This window comes from Liolophura sinensis, chromosome 12, assembly GCF_032854445.1.
Source record: "Liolophura sinensis isolate JHLJ2023 chromosome 12, CUHK_Ljap_v2, whole genome shotgun sequence".
NCBI classification, from domain to species: Eukaryota; Metazoa; Mollusca; class Polyplacophora; order Chitonida; family Chitonidae; genus Liolophura; species Liolophura sinensis.
Window position 1 is genome coordinate 14,879,820 of NC_088306.1, and position 13,746 is coordinate 14,893,565.

At 38.1% G+C, this 13,746-nt stretch overlaps 1 protein-coding gene across 1 annotated transcript in view; it reads right to left on the bottom strand.

Annotated features, from left to right (window-relative positions):
* Positions 1–13,746, bottom strand: part of LOC135479463 (glypican-6-like) — a 78,398-nt gene that overhangs the window by 59,286 nt on the left and 5,366 nt on the right. Inside the window, exon 2 of the mRNA XM_064759306.1 lies at positions 135–293. Within this exon, the coding sequence (XP_064615376.1) occupies positions 135–243 (109 nt within the window). The 5' untranslated portion in view covers positions 244–293. The remainder of the gene's footprint in view (positions 1–134; positions 294–13,746) is intronic.

Sequence of the window (13,746 nt, forward strand, 5' to 3'; positions counted from 1 at the left end):
TTTGGACAAAATGGTATGATCCGAGTAACTTTGGTCCAGTATTGCTAGGTATGAACAATATGGGTCTTATCAATTTCTCCACATGGGTTGTCTCTGAAAAATAATGATGAAGGGGAAAACAAAACTGGACTTACCATCAAATTTGGATGTTCTAGAAGCAAATAAATTTTGTGTGAGTTGGATGGAAGACTGTACCACTTTCTCGTACTCTCGCTTACTCTCCGACCCGAGGGTGTCCTCCATACCTTTTGTACAACAGGTATAGCCTTGAGGACATATTTCTAAATGTTCACCTGTAATCATACAAACAAAATAATTGTCAACGCAGTTTAAAACATCATAGTTTTGTTACAGTAAACTCATGCTTGTATCATATGTACCTCGTTTACATCTTTGATTGCAAGAGTATCGTATAAATTCTCTGAAATAATGTTTATGTTTTCTCCCAAAAACTTTTTCGGCCCTTCACTTTCCCACTATTTCAGTGCTATGAAAATACATCACTGAGGTGGATACAATACATGTGATCTGAAATCACGCTTTCTCAATGCAAGTTTTCTTGAACATGGTAGGACTGACACAGGAACAGAAGTCTACAAGATAACATGCAAATATTCTTCTAAAGTGTGATTTGGCATTACAAGAATTTCATGCCCCGAGGTGGCACTCTGAAAGCCTTGGGCTGGGTAGAGGGAGAAAGAGAGAGAGAGAGAAAGAGAGGAGATCTGAAGGAATATGTATGTACATCTGCAGACTTTTTAACATATTTACAAAAAGATCATCTGCACTGATCTGGAATATATCAAGACTCACTTTGCCACTAGCCAAAATTGTTCAGGTTGAAATTTAGCAGAACTACAGTACAATGTGATGGTATTAGTACATTAGAAGGCCATCACCTCCTCTCCTCCCCCCTCCCCCCCTCCACAAGCCAAATCCCACCGGAAGGAGCCATGGGTCTGGATTGTGCCTCTTCTTTCACCAGATATCCTGTCTACTATGGGTCTTAACTCTGCACCCCAACCCCCCAACCCATCATCCCTGATACCAATAAAGGCCTACAAAATGTGAAGCAGTATACAAGGCTTCATGACAACACTAAATGTACACATAACAGCGTGCGCCCATATCCCACAACCCTCTTGAAAATATAACAAATTTAACAAGATATAAAATATAACCTTTTCTGATAACAATTTATAATGTATAGATATATACATATATATATATACATATACACTTTTTTTATATATGAAAATACAAGTACCTATTACCATCACCACCTTTTCCACTGTACTTTGATCCATTTGGCTGAAATATTGCTGATGTGGTGTTAAGCCATAATCATTCATTCGATTCATTTCAGCTCTACTGCTTGTTCTCGTACACGGACAAGTATGTAAATTTTTTCCCCTCATTTAGCTGTGGATCAGTTTATGTGAGAAAGGAGAACATTTTGATTCATGGGAATACTTTAGTACTGGTTAAAAGTAACCATTTGAATCTACCAATATTGCGGAATGCGGTTGTGGTTGTGGCCTCTTGTGGGGGAATCCACCTTAAGTGCAACCACATCATAAATTTTAAGCTGGCTAAGCACAGGAAACTACTTTCTGTAACAATGTCCTCTTGTACATGCACTTCACAACACTTGTAGAAGAATTTCAGGAAATATCACTTTGCTTGTTGAAGCGTCGGAAGTGATATTGGTGTATGTTTAACCCAGTTAACTTATGGTACAAGAGGCCATAACTCATTAATTAAATAGAATGGATTTGCAATGGGTGCTTAACTGCATTACACGTACCATCAACTAGCGTTTTATAGACCTGTAAAACAGTTTTTGTCAAAGGGCGTGCTCATACTTAACACTCCTAAGCTTTAATACCATTCAAACGCTTCCAAATTCAGAGACTTAAATTGCATTTTAACCTTGCAGCCCTTTAATACACAGCTATACGCATAGCTGTAGAAGGGTAGCTTATAAAATGACAATAGGCAGATGTAAAGGTATCAGTTCATCTAGGGTGGTCATTCAGATCTTAAAGACTCAGGCGGTAGGCAACATAAAAAGGTGGAATTCAAAGACATCTCAGATAGGCTAAGGAGCATTCAACAAAGGTGGAAAAAAAACGGGAAAGAAAAAAAAAAAGAAAAATAGAAGCAAATCTCTGAAGATCTAGTCCCGTGGAGTGTGTATTTGATTGACAAGAAGCTTACAGAGAAATGTCGGTCTAAAATTTGCACATATTTTAAAGGCAGACGTATCGAAATGATGGAAAGCTGAATGTTTGTGGTGAGGTCTGAAGAGGTTCTACTGATAAGGTTTTGCTACTGTTCTCACCTGTGAATTGAACAGGTGAGTTTCTCTGCTGTGTGGGGTTGGGGGAAAAGCAGCCCTATGGCAATAAACGATCAAAAGGTGGCCTGTCACAAGTTAAAGGAATAACTCGTCACACCTGAAAGCTACAACTCTCTCCCTGCAGAGCAACCCACTTTCACCTGGATAGGCATGTATAATGAGCAGGTGAATTCACCCCAGTAAGTGAGGCCATGTTAATTTAGCTGCTGTTTTGCCTTTAACACCAATTTTCTTTTAACATGATCTTGCTCAAAATACATGCGCACATATTCACTTATTGTTCATAGTCAAAACATATCCAATCCTGTAATTTTCTTACCTGGGCACAGGTTCAAATTCTCATTAACTTTTGAATTTATAGTTATTTTAATTCCTGTGCAACAAACTTTTTCACATGCACATAGATGAATTAAATGGATTGGTTATTTGTGACTAAAATGTAAACTAAAACTACTACTAAATACACTTGTGTATGTCTGTCCTATCATGATATATTGGTACATAAAGGAGTTTCATACAAATGGTGACAATATAAAAAAAACTCACTCATAATTACGTTGCATGGTTATACTTGTAATTTTTATGTTATTTTAATACGTGGTATGGTCCACCAGCAACCTGCGGATGGTCGTGGGTTTCCCCGGGTTCTGTCCGGCTTCGTCCAACTATAATGCTGGCCGCCGTCGTATAAATGAAATATTCTTGAGTACGGCGTAAAACATCAATTAAATAAAATAAATAAATGTTATTTTTATTGTAATAATTAGCTTTCAGCAAATCTAATCATTGACCTTTTCAAAACACAAAACGTTTGTCTATCCATATACCTGAACCACACTGATTAACCCCAGGTACATGTACCGAAGTTCATTATCACTAACGAGCTTGTCCCATATGCACTCACCTATCTGGCGGTTTATTTGCGCAGGTAAAGATATTCCATTGGGATTGAGAACAGGTAGAGAATCTGATAGTCGCAGTACCTGGGTCTGTAGGTCACATGGAATTTCAACTATTCCCTTAGGGCCCAGGGGCAAATAGGGTTCTTGTTAGAAGCCACACCTCAGATAAAGTGCCCTAAAGTGTCTAATGTATTCGTATAACACTGGACACGGGCCATCAAGTATTCAAATAAGGTTTCAGCAATGCCTGTACATGATAATGGCATTCAGAGACAACTTTATAAGCATTGGCTAAACTCTGATTTGAATAACTGAAGTGAGGTTCAATGCCGCATTGGCATTAGATAGATTTCAGCCATATATTGTGGCATTAGCTTCAGATTCAAGGATTTACATGTATAATATTAAATAAAAATTTGTTTTTTTAAGGGTAAATCTGATAATAAGCAAACATTTTTACACAGATAATTTGCCAGTATCTTCTGTACCAAACTTCTCTTAAAAAAGCTACTTCTATTTTATGGAAAAACTATGACACAAAAAACACTTTTAGAACCTTACATGGAAGTCTTGATTATGAGTGATTTATGACTATTAAACAGATACATTCCCTCTGATTTCATATCTGCCAAATTTGAACATAACTGATCTGCTGGGTTTAACCTCTGAGACCCAAACCCATTCAATCTTTACCACACCACCCCATTTCCCCCCACCCCCTTTTATACTATAACAGACTTATCCCCAACTTGGTCTGGCATACACATGTACCACTGATCCAAGCTCTTACCACTTTCAGAAAAAGAGTGGATGTAGAGTTGTTAATTTCTAGCCTTGCCAGCTCATCTAATGAAGATATATGTGAATTCCGCTTGAAGGAAAAAAAAAATTTTCCACCAGCATCTACCGATGGTAACCAGATATATATTGATCCGTGCCTCCCATTGCTATCTGAATGGCCATTTCTCACTAGCTTACTTCTTGACGGCAGCTTTTAATGACAGTTGTTCGTTTTTATGACCTGACGAACACACACCAATGAATATCTCTTAAGGACATTTAAAAGGATTGTGTTTTCTGACAGATGGCTTCGTGTTCAGCTGTTTAACACCACAATTCGCTGTTGGCGCACACTACATTTCACCTTTTGTTAGATCAACTCCCACAATTTTATTTCACACAAGATTTGACAAGATTCCGTATTTACATACCGTGGTATATAAACCCATGACCATCCACAGGTTGCTGCCAGACCTTCCATTCATATTCAGTATGTATACTTATTTACATGTACATGTATATACCTACAGACAGAAACTCCAGTCTTTAAATTACACGTAAAACCAGTAGGAGCAACTCATATGGTATTTTGAAGAACACTATTCAATTCCAATGTTTACAGGAATTGATATATTTACTAATTTCATTGGGGTTTCAATTTTGCATGTTATTTTCAATGATTCTTCAATGGGTTTGAACCTGCCCCGATAGCACAGCTGGTAGAGCGTCAGCTTCCGGAGCAGTAGACCCAGGGTCAATCCTGTGTCGAGTCACACCTAAGACCTTAAAAGAAGTTGTAACTTCCTCGCTTGGCGATCAGCATGAAGGGGATAGTGCAATGACAGGTTGACCTGTATCAGTGTAATGGCTCAGGCGGGGTGGCTTAATTGCCTTCGGGAAGGCATCTCAGTGAAGCAGCACTAGATAGAAGAGTGGCGGAAATCCGTCCTGCAACAAGGAGGCACATTACATGCGCTCTAAGGATTCCTTCATCATCATATGACTGAAAAATTGTTAAGTACGACATTAAACCCCAAGCACTCACTCACTCAATGGGAGTTCATCCAATTCACACAGGCAACAACACATGCATATAAATTTCTGGACAGCCCATCTGTATCTCAGAAGATGTTCTTTTAAAAAAAAAACAAGCATGTACGCACATATTTGTCATTTCTTTGAAGTGCTTAAGTTACATTCTCTCAGAACGGGCATCTTTGTAATCACAACATATTAGCCTGCTCGCATTGATGCATCTAAAGTTGCAGGAGTATGTGCTAAAAACATGGTTATCTTTTGACGTGTTTAGAATAAGGTTAAACTAAGATGCTTAAGCTCCGTGTCCCCCACCCCCAGTTCTTCAGCCCAGTATATGTCCATACACACATACCCTTCTGGTACTTTTCCCTTAGCTACATGTATTAGTTTAGTACATGTCACCTTCAATAGATAGACTAGAATTTCATCCTTCTCTCTTCAGGTTACATGGACTACCGTAGTTCTTCTAAGTTCCTAAAGTCATTCAGTCATTTATCTATTTGATTGGTGTTTCACACCGCCCTCAAGAATTTCTCAAATAATATGAAGGCAGCCAGGTTTACAAGTATCTATGGACAGAGAAAACTGGAATGCCCAGAGGAAAACACGGCCATTTGATACATGTACGTACACTGTATATGTATATAAATTTATCCACCCAATAAAGCCATCACGAATTAACTGTTGAAAGTCCATGGCACCATTATAACGTATGCTGGGTACTACACTGTCATCTCTCAGGATTTTTCTTATATAAAATAACAACTCTGGAAACAATCTAAGTACATGTATCTCTAAAAAAAAAATCTAAGAATAGTACATTGAATGGGCTTCCCATAATCAAATCTTCATGCAAATAATAATTTTACAATTATACATGTACATGTAGATAGAAAGCTTTCAAAATGCACTCATAATTTAATGTCAAATAGAAAAAGGCATGGATTAAAGAAAGTTTGTATAAAGATAATTATACATGTATAAGAGCAGATGTCAAAATCTTCTCTTCTTCGCTTTTTTTTTGTTTTACCAGAACATACATCATCTGGGTATAATTCTTTCCCCTTTCTTCTGCCATTGGTATTTCACAATCTAGAAGATGTTAAGTTTACATTTCTAATAATAACACTGAGCTAAATTTGAGAAGGCTACCAGCTTAAGTGACATTTTGGCAGCCTGACCAATATATAATGGTACCATGAAGTGACAGTCACTAAGTCTATTACTGTTTATAAGAACCCATTAACTTGATATCAGATTCATCAAAGAGCCTCTCCTTAATTTGTAGAACATTTCACCAGAACCTGGCCCAAAAAGTTGTCTTAGGCTAAAGTCAGACTTAGCCTTTAACCTTTCACATTTTTTACTGAACTTAATACTTAAAATGAGATGCTCATTTTTAATTTTGTCCTGAAAATCTAACACAATTCTTACATTTAAAATTCCTTACACAAGTCATAATTTTAACGCTGTCAACTGTTTAGAGCCTACATCTTTGTGATTTTGGAGCCAGGCCATTTTTGTTTGGTGTGTTTGTTCCAATGCTGTTCAACTGTGTTTCTTAAATTGCTCCACTTTTTACATAACGGTTAACCATGACGGTTAGGTGTAGATGTGCGAGCCCCGGCATCTCATCAGGTATCGCACAAACCTCCTGACACAAGACCACAGTTTGTGACAACTGGCTATGATATTCTGACCTTAGTTGAAAAGTGAGTGAGTGAGTGCTTGATTATGGTTTAACATCATACTTAACAATTTTGCAGTCATATGACGACGAAGGAATCCTTAGAATGCATGCAATGTGCCTCCTTGTTGCCAGACGGATTTGCACCGCTCTTTCTAGTGCTGCTTCACTGAGATGACTTAAGCCGCCCCGCCCGAGCCATTATAATGATACCTGTAACCAGTCGTTGCACTATCTCCTTCATGCTGAAGCGGACAATCTACCAACTGTCATGTTGGAAACGGAGGACAGTATCGATCATTACCTCTTTTTACCTCTAAACTGGCACACTTTCAGCTGAATTTGCAATCACATTTAAACCTGTCCAATGTAAATCATGGAATAAATAACAATATATAAATATTTACTGCACTAAAAAGTTCTACAGCAGACCAGCAAATAAGTTTGAAAAACAGTTTTGTTGTGTATTCTTTCGCTTTCTTGTTTGATATATATGCACAACGTATTGGTAAAATGTCCAAGTATATGTACATGTATATTAAGGCAAATAAATTCACGCTCCTCGTTACTTTAATTTTAAGGTAGCATTAACTATGATAATGTTTACAATTAAATATTCATTTTCACATAGGCTTTCAATCAACAGCTTTCACACTTTGAAACACGCATATATATGCCCTCTATGTAAATCATACATTTGCAGCATTGCCTGAAGCCCTAAAACACATATTTCATGTGAACTCTTATATTATATATAAAAGTTATATTAGTTGCTGAATATTTCCCAAATATTTCTCAGTCAAACTTAATTTTCGGGTTTCACAATATTTAAAGGAGAAAGAAAAATATAACCCGCTGTTCATGGGATAAAAAGACAACAAGGCAAAAAAAAACAACAACAAAAAAAAGACAGTTTGATGAAGAAGTTATTACAAAATAGGGAAGGTCATTGAGATTTACATTTAATAAAACTGTTGCTGGGGAACTACAGCAAATTAACAAAGGAAATTAAAATATCGGCCCACCTTGTAAGATCTGAAGTAGAGATAAAACATTGGGTGTGTAACCAAACTTAGAAATATTAACAAAAATTCCCTGGTGTTCGACGCAAATTTTATTTTTTGTCATCACCTCCTCAACCCAAAGGTTAAGGTTCTCTACTAGCTTAAAGCAAAGTGATAACGACATTCTAAGGGAAGACCAAGATCTTCTCACCAAAATGCGGTCGCTCTTATAAAAGCAGGGGCCAATTACCGCGGGGGAATAAAGGTGTCATGACAGATTGCGCTCCTGTATCTGATAAGAAATGTACAAATAAAAAAAAAAAAAGAAAACCAATATTATATGACAACATTCTCAGATATGACTTTCCAACGACAGACCTACTACAGACATGCATGTACTGTATAGTCCATGCCTTTTTTGCTAAGAATCTGTCAAATCGTAACTGTGTAGATTCATAATTAGGAGTGACATTCATAGATAATGAAACCTTCGTTTTGACGTGCCTTGACAGTCTGGGCATTGTTTCACCACTACGCATTCCTAATGTCCAAGTGGAAAAAGGTGAAAAAACAAATCACTCTCCCCTAATCAAAAAAAAAAAAAAAATATCTAGAGACTCCATATTGAAGTATGTTTGTACATGTATATAAAAACAACACTATGAAAACACATTCATTTACTGAATAAAACATCCACAAGACATATGGTCTTTTCATTCATAAAGACATATATTTGTAGATCAGGTTGATTGTGAAGTGTCATTTTTAAGGGCTAGCATATGTCTTTATCAACAAGAATTGTTCAAAATTCCTTTAAGACCTTATATAAGCGCGAATTAGGTAAATCACATTATTATTATTTTAATATGTATGAACAGTAGACCAATAATGCTGTTTCCTTAAGGGTTTATTATGCAAATGTTCTAATTGGTTCCATACAAAGTGTTTTGTGTCCTCATGTACATTTGTCTGGTCTCAACAAATCTGCATATATGCAAATTACATTTCAGGAAGATTAAAATGCTTTAGTTTACCTCCATTAATTTCACCCCATGTCATCGTTCCATACTGTCATAGCTTAATTTAGGACAACTCTCTTGAATCCATTCAAGAACACATAGCTTTGTTAAGTTTTGAACTAATGCAACAAAATGGCGCTGCAATGGAAAAGTTCCCTCTGAAAAACTCTTGATGAAAACAAAATTTTCGGCATCATGCTCGCCGATGAAATCAATACTCTGTTGTGTGCATGCAAATAGTCCGCAATTAATGCAAACTGACAGAATGCAAGTCTACATCTAGTTATACTGGCCAAACCACTTTGCCAATATTCTCCGCAAGTATGTGTGACAGTGCTGTGTTTAATTACCTGCCAATAAGCATTCATGTTTACCATCAATTACTTGGCAGTATGAGAGTCCTTTTTTTTTTCTCCTTCGAAAAATGGTACTATGAGGCCAATTAACATGGACTATAGTCATCCGTTCTGCTTAAATAAGCCACTGGGTCTTAATAGGGGCGGTAAAAGCTCTGCAATTACACTGCTGACTAAATGCAACGCAGAAACTACAAGGACATGTCGAATCAAACCCAACCTGAAGTTCTGAGCCATCAGCAATGACGATCAGCAATTGCTGGTCTTGTCCAACTGGAATTCGGAACGTTTTTCGATAATAAATGCCATGAGAAATCGATCAGCGAACAAAGCCGGTTCCAGGAGACCAAACTCGGAGGTTATTATTCCTTACCGCTGTGATACAGAAGATCAAATATTTGCCAAGTGCGTATTGCGATTGCATTTGGAAAAGCTGTCCAGATGCGGCTGCTACAGCATTGCAAGACGGAGTAAGCCATTTGACATTCAATTCAACACGCCGTTCTTGCAACAAGCAGCCAGATCAGCTGTACTTCTATATCGTCCGCGAAGGCCGTTCAACTTATTCCAACAGTGGTAAATGAACACATGTAAGAGGAGTCTGATAGCCAGGCCAGACTGCGCGGAACACCACCAGCCAGTATTGAACATTATTGAACAGTAAAAACCGGCATGTAAACATCACAGCAGGGCAGATTGATTCGGGGCACTTTTGGGGCACCTTTTACCACATCCTTTATGTGCTCAGAGGTAGAAAATATTTCAGTTTGGGGGATGAATGTTATATTGGGAAAGTTAGGAATGACACCGCTAAGTGCGCCTCTAATGAGCGAACCACTGCTGAGGTCATATTGCGAAACATCCTGCCCTTACACACTGCTTCAATGTCCAGTCTGAAAACTCTCTTCCACAGACAGTATTGCTTTCAGTTTCACATTTATACAGTAAGTACTGGTAGTTACATGAAAGGTAGAAAAACACCGAAAGCACCTATAAATTTTTGTGTCCTAACATCTAAGGTTATCCTCAAACTACTGTAATTCTTAAACCTTTTCACATATGTGCAAGGTATTTATTCAAGCATATTCTGAGGGCAATATTTTGTGTAGATTGATAAAATTAAACTTTTATTGAAGCCCTGAAATTGGCCAATCCAGCCATGTAGTTTTGTCTTCAAAATAAATTTAAAAATATGCATTAATTGAACAGAAAAAACGTCTTTAAAACGCAAAAAGTTGCTCCATCAGACCTATCAGAAAAAATAGGGCTGGATGTTAAATATTTTCGTCTTATTCTGACAAATACATTAGGGATTTTAAATTAATTCACATGGAAAGAAAATAAACTTCCTTCAAATGCCCAATAAAAACTTAAGAAGTAGAGCTCTTTTTTTTGAAGGGTGGGTTGGGCAGACATATTTTTAATGATGGCCTGAATTATTATTATAACAAAAGTATTTTGCTTTAATTTCCAAAGCAAGGCAACTAGAGTTGCATCTTCACACCCAAGTTTACGGCACACCCAACACTACTGTGAAACACCCAACTGCCGGCCCATGGTAGTACCAATATAAATCCAACCAAAAATGTACCTTCAAAGTTTACGGCACACCAACATCTTTACACACAACACTTCTGTGAAACAAACAAGTGCTGCAGTTTCCATGGCATCGCTATTGACTCCACCCTTGGAAACTGACAGAGACAATACGCAGCAGTACCTTGCCATGTAAATGCGCTGTTAAGTTTGCCCCCCACCTCCCCTCCTTTTTTTTTTTTCCTTCTCTCCAAAATGCAAGTGGGGGCACCAGGTCACTTCCCACCAAAATACAGGCTAATTTATCTCTTTCAAGAGCACATGTGTCACTTTAGCGGGGCTCCCATCTTATGTCACAGAGGGAAGCATTATCACCATCCTTTGCCATTCTTACCCCTACCCTCCTTGTCCCCTCACCCATACCCAAAGCCTTTATTCCATGAACCCACTTCTGTCTGTCTCCCAGTTCAGATACACCACTTTACTATAAACACTGGAGAATATGTCCTCCTTCAGCAATCCTTTAATGTAAGCTGACTATCCTCACCATTATAGCAGGCTAATCCCATCACATGCTATGATTCAAGGAGGAACTGATTGAAAGCCACTGTCTCTGGATGCTCATGATTGACAGGTCAGCTGGACAGCTGGGTCCCAACTCCCACACAGTTAAAATGGCATTTCCTCCCTTCTGACCACAGGCCAACGTAGCCTGCAGCTATCTCATATTAACTATTTCTACCCCAAATACTCAACAAATTCAATCAGTAAAGTAAAACTGCAGTAGATTGCCAAACATTTCATCCAAAAAGGGCACTTTTAGAGCCCTACTTTTTGGTCTGAATCTTACATATTTCCACATCATTTTGCCTTCCACACAAACCCCAATACATGTATGTCTTTCTGTAATCAACAGAACTACCTGAATCAGGTGAAATATTTTTGTTGATGTAGGTGCACATGTGAACTTACAAGGAATTCTAAAATAACCTGTCTCGATTAAGATAACAGTCCTCTCATTACGTGCCAAACCATGAACTACTGTACGTCTGTTGTCAAATATTTAGACGATTTAAGAAACAAGTAATTCTATTGACTTCCAGACCAAACCTACCAAAGAGCATTTTCACTGGGTACCAGCGACACCAACGACCTTCAAAACTGACCAATCACCAGGCCCCAGACAACCAACAACCCCATGACCTCTAGACTAACCAATCAAATGCCATTCCCAAAGGACAGCAGTCAAAATGGGGTAGCCTAATTATCCAATCAGCTCTGCTGGGAATTTTGACAAAGAGACTGTGGCCAAGTATGAGTAACAGGAAAACAATGAAGTGACAGCTGAGTAGTTATACACATAATCATTGAATATAGGATAAAATTGCCTTCAACCCACGCACGGCACAACAGAATTAGACGCATCACCGTTTCACATAGCGCAGAAAAACCCCATTCATGTGCAATCAGTTGAATATGTTTTCCCTTATATTCCATGTACGTACCTAATACATGTAACTCCGCATGCAAGTCCCACAAAACGCACTGTGCTAAACTTATGCTCTGTAACTTTATAAGAGCTATCCTAAAATGATTGCCCTCTGAAGTTAGCCAAATTCTGTTCTTGAAATTTAATATCGAAAATCAACGAAACAATAATAAATCTTGGAAATACACCCTGAAAGAGTTAAAGAATTGTAGTTTGTACTTGAACCTATTTTAATTCATGCAGGACAAATCCTTACTAATACAAAATTCGTTTAAGCACTAAGTTTAATTTTCCTCTAATCACCTCACACAAACACAATAAGCACACCCACCCACACACCTTAAGCAAACTAACTAACAGAGGAGCCTTCAGGTGATTCATGCATATCGAAACCAAATTAGACCACCACTCGGGAAAAGACGCTGATAAGACAGCTCATTCTTATTTATGTCCTCGGCTTTGGAAATCTAAGGTATGTTATCAAGAGATCTATCTGTTCTGAATAATTTAGGCGGAGATACAACATCAAAAAAAAAAAACAATGTGGTAACAACACCTGTGCATACATACGTATGCAAGAGATATTGGTTAAATACAGTAATAAAATAAACCTAGCCGACCCAGCATACACCAAAAAGGTCAACAAATTACGGTACATGGATAAAAGGGGCTTATGGGAAAATTAATTATTCTATCTTTCTTGCATGATGTAATACTTTGTTTTGATTCATTTATTTATTTGATTTGTGTTTTACGCCGTACTCAAGAATATTTCACTTATACGACGGCGGACAGCATTATGGTGGGAGGAAAGCGGGCAGAGCCCGAGGGAAACCCACGACCATCCGCAGGTTGCTGGAAGACCTTCCCACGTACATCCGGAGAGGAAGCCAGCATGAGCTGGACCTGAACTCACGGCGACCGCACTGATGAGAGACTCCTGGGTCAGCGCTGCGCTAGCGTGCTAACCGACTGAGCCACGGAGGCCCCCACTTTGTTTTGATAAAGAATGACTATTTCACTGCCACTGAATTGTTTCCGTATTTCTGTCCACTTGTTCTCATAGGCAGTTATTATGGAATAGCCATCATCCAGTTCTGAAACACCACCCCAGTTCAGACGGACATGACAATTGCTGATGCTCCGACTCTACCTCATTTGTGACCACGCTACTTTCCAATGATAGATTACAGCATCAATCAGCTAATACCGTTCTGGTGGCCATCTTGATAAGATTTTATTTTAGCATTAAAAACATTCTTACTCATTAACCTAAATGTACATATATACTTTCTCTGGGAATTTCTTGCGATTCATACCTGCTGACCACATACTCCTACAAGACAAATTGTTTTTGAATGTTGCAGAAAGAGAGACAGCTTTCATGAAAGTTCCTTTCCTTTCGCTTTCTTGGAGTCAAACAACCAGATGTGGTATCGCAAGATTTACATTTTCAAACATGGATCTTCTGTGAGACATCCCGACTTATCGGAGGAATCAAATGGAATGGTACATGTAAAATATCTACCAGAAACCATCTTAACCAAGGTAATATGGCTGATCACATCCCGGG